The sequence below is a fragment of the Haemaphysalis longicornis genome, unplaced genomic scaffold, assembly GCF_048455015.1.
Source record: "Haemaphysalis longicornis isolate Haplotype H1 unplaced genomic scaffold, Haemaphysalis longicornis Haplotype H1 scaffold_10, whole genome shotgun sequence".
Lineage (NCBI taxonomy): Eukaryota > Metazoa > Arthropoda > Arachnida > Ixodida > Ixodidae > Haemaphysalis > Haemaphysalis longicornis.
In genome coordinates, this window is record NW_027526204.1 from 155,360,195 (window position 1) to 155,376,397 (window position 16,203).

At 53.0% G+C, this 16,203-nt stretch overlaps 1 protein-coding gene across 2 annotated transcripts in view; it reads left to right on the plus strand.

Moving 5' to 3' along the window:
- The window catches only part of LOC144159706 (uncharacterized), a 162,670-nt gene that overhangs the window by 53,166 nt on the left and 93,301 nt on the right, over positions 1-16,203 (plus strand). Inside the window, exon 1 of one of the 2 annotated variants that reach the window (XM_077691377.1) lies at positions 11,812-14,258. The exons of the other annotated variant lie outside the window; for it this stretch is intronic. Coding sequence (XP_077547503.1) covers positions 14,217-14,258 — 42 coding nt within the window. The 5' untranslated portion in view covers positions 11,812-14,216. Of the gene's footprint in view, positions 1-11,811; positions 14,259-16,203 lie in introns of those variants that run through there. 2 annotated transcript variants of the gene reach the window in all.

Genomic DNA, 16,203 nt, shown 5'->3' on the forward strand with positions numbered 1-16,203 from the left:
AGCTCAATTCGGGAGTCCTCTTTTCCACCTGATCGGAATATGGTATGCACTTCGTTTTTGGGCTACATCAGGTCCCCTCCAGACCTGGAAGAGCGTCTTTCGACTGGCCAGTCTTAGGTACGAGCCGTCGGTTGAGGGAATCGGTGTTCCGGAGCCAGGAGGCGGGGTATTGCAGTGTTCGTGACGGCCAGCACTGTGCACCGGGGAAAAAGCCGTCGCCTGCACTGCAGGAGCACCGAGAACGCTCATCAGCGAGACGCTTCTTGGTGGTGCATGCATGGAGCACCCCTCCCGGTTGCACGACAATGTCTCAGGGCGCCATGTGGAGTCGAATGGTGCGGGCATTGGCAGGCGCGGCAGATTGACTGGGGATAGCTTGAGGCGAGGTGGTTAGAAACTGCCTCGCGCTGCGCTCCAGTGGCCAAGAGCTGTGCTCGAGGCACTCACCAGTAACCCCGGTCCGGCAGCGTCTTTCCTGGTCACCCCGCGTGGTGGACTCGCTCTCTTCCGGCACTGCCTCCTGTCCGAGGAGCGCGCGTGTGGGAATCTCATTGTCTCAGCGGCGGCGGCAGGCTGCTCCTTAATATGCCGAGCCGTGTGCTTTGATGCCTCACCGAGGCGGCTCCACGCGCGGCCCCGTGTGTTTCGGCGGCGTGCGCACGGGTCCGTCACGCCATTTCCGGTGGCCCAGCAGCTCGCAGCCGGGGGTCATTGCCGCAGCTCTCCCCCTCTCGCTCCTCCTCGCGCGCTACGGCGACGACTGCGGCGTCCCCGCTTCGCGCGCTGCTTCGCACGCCGAGGATGCGGAAACAGAGGCGCCGCTTCTTCCCCCTTCCTCGCGAACACCAGTCACAGGCTGTTGTGCGCTGCAAAAGGCGTCACACCAATGCCCATCGTGACGCTACTGGCCCGCAATATTGGGCCTCCCCGATTATCCGTCCAGCACCGTCCGCGGACTGCCCGCAACACGATCCGGCGCTCGGATTCCTCATCGCTTCCAACGGGGCCTCCAGTCCGAAGGCCCGAGGACTGTCCAGGACTGGTAAATTGAGGGTGCCCATCGTTTGCGGGAATCCAGTGTGCGCAAAAAGTGGATCTTGAACCTCATCGTGAGACGCGGGCTGTACATCGTCCACGGGGGGAGGCCCTGGATGGACTTCACCTTGCGATCAGGAAGCGAGAGCGGGTGGTGGCTCTGACGTCCCAGCGACTCGCCGCGGTGGCTGAGCGGCTAACGCCTTGAGCCCAAGGACATTGCGGGTTCGATGGCGGCATGGCTGTCGCTTTTCTGATGCAGGCGAAACGCCGCTTATGGTCAAAAGATCCAAATAGTCAAAAGGTCCAAAGAGTCAAAAGATCCAATAATCACGTGACAGCCGAGTCAAAAGATCCAACGGGTCAAAAGGTCCAATGTGGGTCAAAAGGTCCAAAGAGTCAGAAGATCCAATGAGTCAAAAGGTCCAAAGCGAGTCAAAAGATCCAACGAGTCAGGAAATCCATGTAGTCAAAAGGTCCAATAATTCTGAAACCGCGTCAGAAGGTCCGACGAATTATGAGAACCTTCGGAGCCATGGCTAGGGTGTGCAATTTATAGACTGCGTCATTTTATTGTATTTTTAGTGTTATTTTCGCTCCCATACTTGAACTTTCACTTCTAAATGTAGAAGATATGCACTTGGCGCGCCGAATGAAGCCGTGGCTAATTTGAACGTTATGAACACCATTCATCAAGCTTGTTTTTATTTATGATTATTTTCTCAGGCTGTTCTCGTTTCTCGCTCCTGTCATTTGATACTATTACATTAGAATATTTTGGTAGTTATTGCTTATGTGGAATGTGAGCTTCAGCGATGTCGACGAGCCACGACCCCATGTCGCTAATGTTCGGCTACGCTGCGCTGACTTGTATGATTTCTGCTGAAAATATTCCGGACAAATGTTCTTGCATCTCGTTTATCAAAGTCAATATCCATCAAATAAATGACCCTTATATGGCTCATGATTACACCCACAAAAAAATCAAGAGTTCGAATAGCAGTGCTACATTGCTACCCTTTGGAAGCTGGTTACTAGGTTTCCAGGCGACCTGAGTTGAAGTACGTCATGATAACTTGAAGCCGCTAGTTGCAGTCCGCGTGTCTCTTTTTTTACAGTCTCGATATTGTAGTGCCAACCCCTGCTTGTGTGGCTTCGTTTCCATTTTCCATTTTGTGCAGCTAGACAGCTACAGGCGGTGGGGAGCTGATGCTGACATTGGTCTCGGATAAGAACAAAGCCACGGCCAAAGTATGGCCAGTATGCTTTGAGGAAGAACGCCGAAAATCACAAATGACCTCTTCTTTCTGCAAATTAAATCTATGTATGTTCCAGAAAGCATTAACAATGCCTTTGGGCATTTCAAACCACAAACACACTAAACACACCGATTTCCTGGAAATGGGGGTGACGCCGGGACAGAAACGTCCGGTGAGGTAGAGAAGGTGCCCTTGGTAACGCATCCGTAATAAGGCATTATGCGCGTTGTGTTACCAGCAAACAGAAGAGCACATGGATGCAAAATGCCAAAAAATTACAAGTTGCTTGTGATTGAGTTAGAAAGCGACTGGTTCCTATCCCCTAGCGAAGGCGATCAATTACGCAGCTTTATCGCAGGTACTCGAAAGTGGAAAAAAATTGTTAGCGTCACTGATTTTTAAACAAAGATATGGTGATAATAAGTCGCTAAAAAGAAAGCGATATACGCAACAATAATATTATCTCAAAGCTACAGTTATTACGGCAACAAGTCCGCAGATAAATAGTGCTTCATTTGGGAAGGCCGCATGACCTTTTCACTACGTTAAAATAACGCAGAATTACGAGCAAGAACACGAGTAATAAATAAGTACGATTTTGTGTCTACAACTGCTACGACGCACACATCTTGCTGCCTACAACGCGCGCTTGAATATGTTTTTGTACCGAAAGCTCCGTGTACCGAAAGGCCCCGAAACCGAAACGCCCTATACTGAAAAGACCGGAGCCGGTAAATGGCATTGTTAATGTTCGCTTAACCACTGAAATAATTTCCCATGCCCGTGACGCAAACGTATTTTTGTATGAGAGCAACATGCATATACTTGAAAGAAAAACTAGCATATATGGCTTGGAAATTGGTGCTTAGAACGAATGAACACGCTCCTTGTAGGGAAAAAGAAGAGGCAACGGAGTTATAATCTTGGCCCTTAGCAAACAAAAGTACGCCAAGGTGAGGCTCATAAAGAGACTAGATCACTTGATTGGCCTTAGCCCCGTCAAAAGATAGAAGTCAGAATGTCTAATATTGAACCTCTTGACTCGTTGAACCTTTTGACTCGCCTTAGCCGCGTCAAAAGGTCCAATACGAGTCAAAAGATCCAACGAGTCAAAAGATCCAACGGGTCGAAAGGTCCACAGTGAGTCAAAAGATCCAACGAGTCAAAAGATCCAACGCGTCAAAAGATCCAATATTGGACCTTTTGACTCTTTGGATCTTTTGACTCTTTGGATCTCTTGACTCGGAACCCCCCCCCCCCGTGTGTCGTGGTCAGGCGACCGAAATTAATCTGGAGCCCTCCACTGCGGCGCGCCTCCCAGCCCTGCTGTAGATCCTACTAGGCAATAAAGGGGACACTGCACACACTGCATTCATTTTGCCACGGGCTGGTTCCCTTGTCTCCTCACTACTTTAACTGTAAACCGAACCGGTGGCCAACCCCTTTCCAACTAAACCGAGGGTGCGACGACGGTGCAGGTGCAAATCCTCGAATGCACCGAAAGGGAGGCCTCGCACACAAACACTGCACTCGAATTCCACCACCGCGACACGCACACGAACACCGTCACCTTCTTCAGAAGCCGGCCGGGTTGACATTGGTCGTTCGTTTCTGGCCGTTGTCGCCTACTGAGAAAGACACGCGGCGGCCCGCGCTTTCAGTCGGAGCATCGGCATTCTCGGCAGCTGCCATTTTGAAAGCTGCCTTCTCGCCGGGCCGAGATCTATCGAGAGCGCCCGGAGCGTCCCGCAAACGCCATCGTCGCGACGGATGCGTAGTGTACTGCGCATGCGCAGTCACAACCCCCGTCTCCGTGACGTACGTTCGTCCGTAGCGTACACCCAACTAGATGTGTCCTCATGGCGCTCTGAGTTGAGCGATGTATGATCGGCCGTATCGCACGGGGACGGCTTGTTTTAGGCATGACCCAACAAAAGTTGCAAAAAATTCAGCGCCCTTGCACTCTGGGAAGAAGGATGACCAGCGAAGCTGGGCACTGTGCAAAGAGTGCACGAAACGAAACACATTTGTTACTAATTTGCGATTGAGCATCATCGTCATCATCGTCACCACCATCATCATCATCATCCTAATTACGCCCACTGCAAGGCAAAAACCTCTCCCAAAGATCTCCAATTATCCCGGTCCTGTGCTAACTGCGACCAATTTGTCCTCGCAAACTTCTTCATCTCATCTTCCCATCTAACTTTCTGCCGCCACCTGCCACGCTTACCTTCTCTAGGGGTCCACTCCGTGACCTTTAATGACCAACGGTTATCCTGCGATCGAGCACACTTACTAGCTGATCAGCCGAATGAAACTTGCAGGGGCCAGAACTTTACTCCAGGGGACAAACATGGGTTAGTCCGCTTGCCCTCCGCGTCGCAGGGATCTTGCTGCCTGTGTCACACCAACTGAAACCGCTCGACAACGCAATACAGGAGTCAGGTTGCAATCTGCACGTTGGAATCAGCAGAGCGGGCGTGTCAACGGTGAGACGTGAAGCCTGCCGACGCGTGCACCGCCCCCCAATGCACGCATAAATGGCGGGGGGTGAGTAGACGCCGCGTGTTGCGACCAGTATACACGACTCGGGAAAGGGGCGGGGAAAGTGGAGAGGAATGTAAATGGGGACTGTAAACATACTCCCTGCGTCACTTTGCAACATACCATGTGGCAAATCCAGCTTACAAAAAACAAGCTCACGCCGATCTTTTTAAAGTCGGCTTCACATTTAAACACACATGCATTGCGGGAAGACGTCCTTTTCGGGGGAAATACATGACATCAAAATATGGAGGCCCTAAGACCACGTTGTTTATTTTTTCTGAATTTTTCCATACGCTCAACACAAGCCCCCGGGTTTTCGCTCCACGCTGACGCGAGAACTGCAGGGTTAGACGCATGCAGTGTCGCTGTAGAACTCAAGGTGGTCATGCCTTGCTCCAAGCAGGGCTCTCGTATTTGCCCAGTTGGTGAGTGCAAGATTGCGTCACCAGATAAGCGCATTTCTGTGGAGAGTCGGGACTGTGACAGGGCGATAACACGGAGCTGGAATTTTCGGACTAATCAGTGGAACGGAAGTGAGGAAGTTGTGGGCCAAGTCCAGAAGCGTTCCACTGGGAAATGGTTGCCTTTTCCCAAATTCGATGTACAATGCACGGGGGCCCGTATCGTGTACTGGTTGTCGGCATTGTGCGAGGACAGGCAAAGTCGAAAAAGACGGCTTGGGCCACTGCAGGGGAGGGACGAGGAGCGAAGAACCGGTGCTGCAGAGCTTCCACGCGGAGGGGAACAGCGCCCGAGGCATCCGGAGCTGCGTTCACTTTTCCACTGGACTTTGGTTTCGTATTTTACGAGCGGCAGTTCTGACTCCTGAGTGACCGTGCAGCAGAGCTGTAACCGAGTGAGCAGGGGGAACGCACCTGTTACAGTGCGCTGCTCTTGAAGCTGGTGGAGAGGCGTGCCCGTTGGTGTCGGTGGATGTTTGTACCTGCAAAAGCCGGACCTTCGGGTTGTCGCTATAACTTGCATAAGAGCGAGGGCGTTGGACCGGGAAGTCTTTGTCGAAGTCCATAGCGAAAGGCCGCTCTCCTATCAGTGATCGCCTGCTTGAAGTCCTCTTCCGTACAGCGACAAGCCGCTGTTCCACAACTGCCTTCGCAGACTAACAGCCGGTCTTATGGATTGCGTTGTCTTCGAATACTGTCTGCTCTCACGACGAGCCCAACAGAGGTCGGTCGCTTCGGGTGCCTTCGCGCAGTTAGGGCAGCGGGTATTCTCGGCGTCACGCGCAGCTCTGTCGTATGGCTCGGTGCGCATCGCGTTGGGAGTTTGCGCATTTCGGCCACACATAGCCGACCCGCCGTAATTTGGTTCACCACCGGGGCGTGCGAGCGTATTCGATACACGCGGGAGCATGCGTAGCCGATGATGGCGTGTTCAAGGGTCGATTCTGGGGCAAAACCTACTTGAACGCTTCCGAAGTGCTTGCCCATGTGTGCGGGCAAATTTTGCTGGTATTGGCTGACGTAGTGCCTCAGGTATCTCAGGAGGCGCCGACGCAGCATTTGCTCGGGTGAAATCAATGTCGCCGCCGGAGTCCCCGCAACGCTTGAAGTTATCAGCAGGCGCTTTCCGTATGTCGGTGGCCAGGACATTGAGCCGGTAGTTAGGTGACAATTTCAGGCAGCACGCCGGCGGGAGCCATATATCGATTCTAACCCGTCCCCGACGGCTAACCTGGCGATGATCTTCGAAGTACGCGCTGTTTAATTAGTCCAAATAGTTGCGCCATCACCATCTCCATTCAGCGCCCGAGTGCGAGCTCAGCCACGCGCACAGACTGAACACGACGGCGCGCCTGGGCAGTCGCATGTCGTCGCCGCTGCCATGCGGGCTTCTGGTCGGGCTTGCATAGTAAATGTACGAGGCCACATCCGTCTAGCGGGTCCATGGCCCCTTCCTGCAAATACATATCCTGAAAGAGCCATTAACAGGACAAAAACACGCGCAGTGAAACGGTACAATGCTCTTGTCACCGCTGCGGTGTCCATTCAAAAGGTACACGCGCGTGCACGTTCGCGACTCTTACGTACATGTGGTGATTGGTCTATCCTGAACGCTCGCGGTGTGCTAGCTGCACGGAAGCAGCAAAGCACATTGATCTGGCGATGCGTGATTTTTTTTCTTCCATTTAATGCATTTTAGGCATTTAATTTTGCCAGCAATCATTCTACAACTAACAAATTCGAAAATTGTACTGTCCCTGGCGATGTTTTGCGATGCATGAAAACACCGTGAACCCTTTTTTATGTACCTGATATGGATAGATAGTTAAAACCTGCTCTTATTCAACGTCTGCCTCGCAGAGAGTACCGACGCTCAGAGAATTAAGGTTTTAGGAATGTTCATCATCATCACAAGCCTGTTGCGTCCAGTGCAGGACGAAAGCCTCTCCCAAAGATTTCCAGCCACGCCTATCGAGTGCCAGCTGAGTCCGGGTTTTTCTCCCAAATTTTCGTAGCTCATCTCGGCAACGAGTTCTCGGTCGACCCCCCCCCCAGCGCGTTTGCGGTCTAATGGCAGCCACTCTGTCAAACGCCGGATGGTCCACCTGTTGTCCCTCGTTCGCATCACGTGACCAGCCCATGCTCGTTTCCTTCGCTTAATTTGAACTAGAATGTCCTCCACCTTGGTCTGTTATTCTCTAATCCAAGCGGATGTTTTCCTGTCCCTCAACGTGACCCCTAGCATTCGGCATTCCATGGCCCATTGTGCCGATCTAAATTTCTTTTCAAGTCGTTTGGTGAGACCCAAGTTTATGCCCCGTAAGTCATTACTGCAAGAACAGATTGATTAAACACAAGCTTTTTAAGTGACAGGGGAAGCTTACCAGTCAGGATGTCGGAGTTCTTACCAAACGCAGCCCACCCCATACTTATTCTACGAATAATTTCCCCTTTATGGTTTGTATCGGCAGCGATCACTTGCCAAATACATATGCATTCGGTTACTGTTTCCAATACTTTATTGCCTACCTGGAAGTGATGTACCTTTGCGTGCTGATTCGACATTACCTTGGATTTTTTCTTGTTTATTTTTAAGCCTGCATTCATACATGCCGGGGACCATTGGTAAAGCATGCGCTACAAATCCTGCCTGCTCTGACTGAACAAGACAATGTCGTCCGCAAACCTTAAATGGCTGAGAAATTCCCCATTGATCCGCACTCCGGTTTTCCTCCACCTAAGCTTTCTGAACACACCCTCCAGACAGGCTGTAGATAATTGTGACGATATTGTGTCCCCTTGCCGACCCCATTTTGTATAGGAAATTTACAAGTGCTGTGATGGAGCGGGATAGTTCCTGTACATCGGTCGTATATATCTTTGAATAGCTCAATGTATGCCTCGTGGACGCCGTGATCACGTAACGCGTTTATTACTGCTGAAGTGGGCGCTGAGTCAACTTCCTTTTCATAATCTATAAATGCAAAAACAGGGAGTACAACTCCAATAGGTCCCCCTTCCATACACGGTGCAGATCCTGAGCACCCCAGCAGCGCATAGAAAACAGCCGTGAATCTGCTGCTAGAAAAACCGCTAAGCCATCCTTCTTTCCGTTCATCAGGAATATTCATCAGTGATATATTGGCGATAAAACCAACGTGAAAGCATTGCGGCGCTAAAAATATTGCACTAGCCCTAAGAGGATGCTAAATCCTTGTTAATTTAACTCGTGAAGATTTGATAGATTGATTGTAGGGTTTTAACGCGCCGACGCAACGCAGGCGATGAGGCGCGCCGTAGTGGAGGGCTCTGGACTAATTTTGACCACCTGGGGATCTTTATCGTGCGCCGAAATCTCGTACACACGGGCGTTTTTGATTTTCGCCTCTCTCAGGAAAGCGTCCTCCGCGGCCGGAAATCGAACCCGCGACCTCGTGCTCAGCAGCACAACGCCTTAGCCACCACGGCGGGTTAACTCGTGAGGATTTCTATTTCCAGACGGTATGTTTCAGGACGACGCCTATATTTTGTAGACTTGACAACCGGGGCCGTGACTTCAGGGGCCCAAGGTGAGGGACCAGGACCCCTTTCTGCTGTTAGTGTGATAGGATCAACATTCGCAAAAATCCTGAAATGAGGGTGTCAGTGTTTGCATGCGTAATATTGCCACGTACCCACAAGCATGTGAACGAACTGTTAATTTGTGACATCCCAGCCGAGGCGACGACGACCACGAACGAGTGCTACCCGGAACGCATCATCATCAGTGTTTTGCTCTGGCAGCTCGAGGAGTGCTGCTGATGATGATGATGATTTCTATTGGTTTCCCCTTTGTATCGGGGTGATGACATGTCATCTTACCAAAAAGGACTAATATACCTATGTTTTACACTTTTGGTTCAATACTAGCGCTGCTTGGGGCAGGCACAAAAAGCTTATTAGGCACGAAGTACTTTTTTTTTTTCTGTTACAGGTGGTAACTGTCCTAGGCAATATTCCTCTCTCTGCTTTTCGTCCACCAGCATTCTAATCTTCTTTTCGTCCCCTCGACAGCCTTGAAGTTAACTTCCTCTGTGATACCCTTCAATCCTACCCGCCGCGGTGGCTCAGTGGCTAAGGCGTTGCGCTGCTGAGCACGAAGTCGCGGGTTCGATTCCCGGCCGCGGCGGCCGCTTTTCTGATGGAGGCGAAAAGCAAAAACGCCCGTGTGTACGAGATTTCGGCGCACGTTAAAGATCCCCAGGTGGTCAAAATTAATCCGGAGCCCTCCACTACGGCGCGCCTCATCGCCTGCGTTGCGTCGGCGCGTTAAACCCTACAATCAATCAATCAATCGATACCCTTAAATCCTAGGGCTTCTGAAAGCCCAATATTCCCTTCATGTAGATTTGGATGGATACCCTCACATTCTAACACGATGTGCCGCATAGTTTCTGTTTCTTTTCCGCAGATCACGCATACCCCATCATTTTGTGAATACTTCCCCACAAAGCTCTTAGTTCGCAGGCAACCTGCTCTAGCCTCAAAAAGCAAAGCACTGCCCTGGGAATTATCGTAGAAATTTTCCTTTCTGATGTTCATTTTCTCAGCCCTGTACATCTCTAACGACGTTTTAGCTTCCATTTTTTCCCTCCATTTATTCGTTTCAATCTGCCTTGCCTCTTTTTTGGTTACCTTGGCTGTTTTGGATTCCCCACTGTTCTTTCCGTATTTCATCGTTAGCCTTCTAGTCTTTCTTAACCACTGTGTGTCCACGCTTTTCAAGTATAGGTACCTAAAACCCTTAGCTGCCCACCTTCGTTGATCCATTGCCCTCAACCTCATCTCAAAGCATATTTTACTCTGAGCTTCTCTAACTTCAAACGACGCCCAGCCCATATCTCCCTGAACTGCTTCGTTAGTTGTTTTTCCATGCGCGCCTAAGGCCAAACGTCCTACCGTTCTCTGGTTTACTTCAAGGCCTGATAGAACGTCTGATTTTAAGCAGAGTACAGCATTTGCAAACGTGAGACCCGGAACCATTACTCCTTTCCACATTCCTCTTACTACTTCATATTTGTTATACGCCCACAGAGCTCTATGCTTCATTATAGCTGCGTTTCGCTTTCCCTTAACCTTAAGTTGTTCCTCGTGAGTACTTAAGTAGTTATCTCCTTCGTTTATCCACACTCCCAAATATTTATATTCCTTCACTCTAGGTAATTCGCCTTGCTGGATAGACACTACGTCGGTGGTAGCGTCATTGAAAATCATTATTCCTGATTTTTCTGCACTGAAATTTAATCCGAGGTCAGTGGCTTCCTGGCCGCAAATATTTATTAGCCGCTGCATATCGGTTTGGTTATCAGCTAAAAGAACAATGTCGTCTGCGTATAACATTCCCGGAATATGCTGTTGTACCACTTCGCCTTGCAGCATATGGGTTAGGCTAAACCCTACTTGACTTTCTTCCAGTTTCTTTTCTAAGCCTGCCATGTAAAGCATGAACAGTATTGGGCTCAAAGGGCATCCCTGTTTCAGTCCCCGATGAATGTTGACCTGCTGGGCGCATTTCTGTCCTTCCCAAGTAAGGTGCACTCTATTGTCTTTATAGATTGCTATAAGGAACTGTACTAACTCGTCATCTAATCCCTGGAGTTTCAGCATTCTCCACAGCCGTTCTCTGTTTACGTTGTCATATGCCCCTTTAATGTCCAAGAACGTAATCCATAGTGGTCTATTCTGTGCTTTCGCAATTTCAATGCATTGCGTTATCACGAACAGATTGTCATCCAGTCGCCTGTCTTGTCTAAATCCATTCTGCAGTTCCCCAAGTATTTCATTTTCTTCCATCCATGCTTGAATTTCTGATTTTATCGCCTGCATTACGAATCTATACACCACTGACGTTACTGTGAGTGGTCTGCATGAATCAATACTGGCTTTGTCTCCTCTGCCTTTATATATTAAATTCATCCTACTTTCTAACCAGTCCTCTGGTATTTGTTTGGTTTCTATCACCTTATCTATTGCCCTCATAAACGATTCCTTACTTTTAGGTCTAAGTAGGTTTATCAGTTGCATTGGTATTCCGTCCGGGCCCACTGCTGTCTGGGGGGAAACCTTTTGCTCTGCTTTTTTCCAATCAAGGTTGCTCAAACTTATTTCCCTTTCCGCAGTCTTTTGTGGCGCTGATGTTATCGGTGCATGTTTCCCTACCACTATTGTCTTAAACTTCTCACTAATCACTCGATGAATATGCGCCAACGCGTGCTCTCCTTCTAACGCGTGCTCTGCTTCTCGGTCAAAAGCGTTCTTCTCCGCCGCTTCTTCTATTAGCTTCTTAATAAAGCTCACCAACACCCCCAAACGCGCATTTGCTGTACGCGACAATATTGAGACAAGGAAGAAATTACGAGAGCACCTAATTAGCCCCCCTTATTACGTATACCCACTGCGAAAGCATTAACTGAACGCGCTTTCTCATAGTAAAAAACGATACTTTGGGGGGCTAAGCAGACGCTAAAATTTCGGTCTGTCCGTCCAACTCCTTCCGCCGTCCGTCCGTCACTCGACTGAGAACTCCATTAAAACATGTCACCATATTGCAGCTTTCGTTGCCAGTGTAGTTGCTTTCTTTTGCATAACGAACACTGTTTGCGCATTAGACGTTGGCGTCGATTCATCTTTGATCACAGCGCCAACACGCAGGGGCACTCGGCGTCCCTTGGCTGCCGCTGTCCCAGCTGTGATGTAAGACGACTGTGCCGGCCATGACGCCTGCCCCGCTGAGCATTGGTCCCTCCTCCGGCTGCCCTCTCTCGCACACACCGACAGACAGACAATGATAGCGGACGCATTTCGTATTTTATTTAAAAAGCCATCGCTATGGCTTGGACTGCTCTTGCGACCCCGTTGCGGGATTTACGTGCCCTGTGTCGTGGCTTTCGTAGGCATGTCTTCTGTGTTCATCCCTTTGTCTCCTTTCTATCCCGTCTCAGTGGGCAGTGTAGTAAGCCAAAAAATGTTGCTCCAGGCCCACTCCTCCCACTGTCAGTAAGCCTTGCTCTCTCGCTCTCCACCCGAGTCTGCTCCGAATAGAAGACGTTAGTTTCTTGTCCGTACGTATGCGCATGGGCTGTATACCATCCTCTTCAAGGACAGAGACAGGCCATACCACTAAACCAATTGTTACGCACTTGGGTTGTGGCAACCGCCTCTTACAGGTGTTTGCGCTGCATGAAGCAGCGTTGCAGGCTGTTCGAGGCCACATTTCGGGGTGCTGCATATTTCAGGCACCTGCAGGCTAGGTTTTTCGCCTTGTTCGGCCAACGGCTGCAGCTTCGTCCGTGCGTGCAGCTGCTAGCCCGGCGACGTTTTAGCACGGGAGCGTCAACGGGAGCGCCAACGTGCTTCCTTCCTCTGCAGACTGCGAACTCTGCCGTCTTGACTCCTTACTGATGCGGAAAGAGACGAAAGAGAAAACGTGCCCCAAAGGGTACGTTACTGCATACTACGCGGCGCGGGCACAGGGCGAGAACAGAACAAAATGGATTGGACGCTGGTTTGCGGGGCCCACACCGCACTGGGGCCGGACATGCACTCCACGTGGCACACTTGAGTCGAGCGCAGCAAAGCCGCAGCATCAGCGTTGCTTCGTTTGGGAGGCAAGGAGAAGAGGGCGGGAAGGGAGCCCGTTGGGGAGCCCCGGCAGGCGGCAGCCCGGTCCTCGTGGGGGCACAGCAGGTGCTCTCCGGTCCCTGCCGCATGGGCCTGTCCGTCCCGTGGTCAGGGTGCATAGCGTCTAGTGCAGGGTCAAGCGGGTGGTCTCCGCCCCAGGCAGGCTTCCTCGACAGCCTCTGCAGGGAGGGACCGCTCGACGTATGCCTACTGCTGCTAGTGGGCCGCGCGCAGCCGCACTAGGGCACGTCTCGAGTCCCTCGACACCACGGCGCCTGGATACCGGCAACCGCGCGCGAGGGAGCGCAGCAGCCACGGCCAGCCAGCCCTGAGATGAGGCCTCGCCCGAAAGGACAGACCTGCACGCGCCCTCCGCGAGACAGAACGGTGCGCCTCGACGACGCGAGGCAGCTGTCTCCTCTGGCGCGTACACGAGCGATAAGGAGCAAATGAAGCACATTCTGATGGCCTGTGTGGGTCGCACGACGCAGTGACGAGGCACGATCGCCCGTAATATTCAATTACATCGCGCCACAATTTTCGAGAGTGCATGCGCAAGTGACGAGCTAGGCAGAGTCCGCACTCGCGCAGCCACCGCCCTGCACGCGAGCGCTGCTTCGGCCGACCTCGTTGGCCGGACGCTCCCCGACGCAGCAACGCCAGGGTGACGCTCGCGTTGTGGCCGCTCATTCAGTCCGGCTGCCGCGGCGTCGCGCGATCCGCCGCTCACCTGCCGGCCCGGGTTCGGCGCGCCCAGGGTGGCTCCGGAGGCCACTCTCGGCCGCGCCATCACTTCCCGCGGCCGGCGGCTGCTGTCCGCTGCGCGCCGGTGTCCAACAATGGCGCCCTGAGAGGAGGAACAATAAGAGAAGATTGTAGCTGCGGGCCGGAAGAAGACGGCCACTTTATCTGCTGCTCCCCCCTCCGCCGGGCTGCAGTCACACACACGGCGGCGTCCGTTTGCGGGAGGAGGGATCGCTAATGGCCCCCTCTCCCCGTGTCCCCCTTGCACGTAATGTTACGTTGGCCGTTCCGTCCGACTGGCGGCGACGGGGGAACCTTGGCGGCGGCCTCTCTCTCGGCGTGGCAGCCTCTTCCGGCGTGCCGTGTGCGACGGGTGCGTGCGGCCACGGCCGGTCCGCTGCCGTGGCCCACCTGGGCTCCGCTCTGACAGCCGCCGCTGCGGATACACGCGCTCGCGCGCCACTCTGTGCGGACCGTGGCATAGAGCGCCCCCGACGTGCCGTGTTCGATGGCAGTGGTGGTCCGAGCTGCGACAATCGTCGGCGCCAAGGTGAGCTGTCATTCCCGCCGCTGCCGCGGAGAGCACGGGTGCCGAGCGAAAAGTGTCACTCCCATCCGACGGTGCCCCTGCCGCAAGGGTCACGGAGCGGCGCCGCGTATCCTCCGTGAGGAGTGTCAGGAAACCTTCGCCATTAGCCGGCCACGAAGGCTCCTTCTGTCCAAGCACTGGGTATAGAGCCAGGTTGCTGCTCCTTATGCGATAAAAACCGCGTAGTTAGCCTTCCTTCTCTATTATTTTTGTTTCAACTTGGGGTATAGTATTTGAAGAGCAACTTTATCCAGCAATGCAACGAACGCATTGGCAGGTCTTGCAAAACAGTCTTCATGGTGAAGATCTTGTTGACAATTTGGAACGGATTCCATTCGTCGTAACTCACGTGGGTAACAATGTGAGGGCGAGTGACCATTACCGCCTCCGTTCGGCGTAGGGACGCGCACACTCGCACGCAGAGTTTCGGTGAGCGGCGCTCTTCCGCGCCGTCCCCGCCCTCGTCTCGTCAAGGTTTCAGGAAGTACACGCACGCGCTCAGTCGCTTCAACTTCGCCGCTGGGGACGTCAGTCCGTCGGGTGATCCGCCGCGGTGGCGAGGCGTTGTGCAGCTGAGCCCATGGACATTGCGGGCTAGATTCCCGGCCGATTTTCTGATGGAGGCGAAAAGCGAAAGCGCTGGTGTGTTCGAGATTCCGGCGCACGTTGAAGATCCCCAGGTGGTCAAAATTAATCCGGAGCCCTCCACTACGGCGCGCCTCATACCCTTTGTAGTTTCGGCGCGTTAAACGCCATTATCCATCGATGAAGCCTGTCGGGTGGCCTGAGTGGGCAACTTGCCTGTTCGCACTACGACCTGCGCAGTGGCAGCGAGCACCGTAAGACGATCGCGCATTTTTCGGGGACACGAAAATGAACGCGCGCACGGCGCTGGAAGCCGCAACACTGTCCCGGCCCGCGAACAGCGTGCGGGTCATGAGTGGCAGCCCACGACCGGACCGGTTCCATCAAACTTGACTTGTTGTGTGCGCGTCGATTTTTGAAGTGCGCGCTTTGTTGGCTCGCTTGCGTCGGCCCGTCCGGGACACTGAGTGCGTGCCTCCCCGTGGAGCAACTCGCCACGCACGCGCCGGCCCGATCATCGTGTAGTACGTGCGTGTCCGCAGTCCCTTGGTGCAGTTCCTACCTCGCCTTGCCCGGCAGCAGGATTGGTGCTGACGAGAAGTGTGCACCGTAAACGGGCACTCCAAGACAGCGGCAGTGTACACCCGGCTGTTGGAGAGGCCTTCTTTAGAAGAGAAAGCCGGGGCGATGCTTGCTGGAATTCCGACACCGACATGCGCACTCTGCGGGGGAAGGCCGCACAGACAACGGGGCAGATCTCGGAAGGAGAAGAGATGAAATGATATTTTAAAAACGCGCGACCGTGCAGTCTGTGGGAGTAGCCGGGCGAACCAGTGTGGAAACTGCGCTATTCTAGAACTGGACGCATTCGCGCTCTAAAGCCCGCTCCAGAGGAGCGCTGCCTGGTCGCCACGCGTGGCGCGCACTGACCAAGCGCCGGAGCCGCCGTGGGCGCGCATGGCGAGCAGCGTTTCCTTCTTTTCCCCGAACGCCCGAACCACGAACAATGCTCGCTGCCCGGTGGCGCTTGTTGTCTTCCCACTGCTTTCCCGCCCTTAATTGCGCACACCACGACGGAAATGACCGATCTTCCTTCACTTCCTATTCGGCTGTTCATATCGCCAGCGCCAGGAACGCTGTCCAGTGCGGGTCGTCACAAACGTGTCACGAAGGGGCAAGCGTGTCACATGACGCACCCTCGCCGCGCGGGCGGCCCGCTCCTTTTCCTCATCTCTCTCTGCCGCCACCGCTGTGTGCGCCGTTAGTCCCTCTCTCGCCTGTAAGCCGCTGCACTCGCAGTGTTTGAACTTCCGTTAAAGCG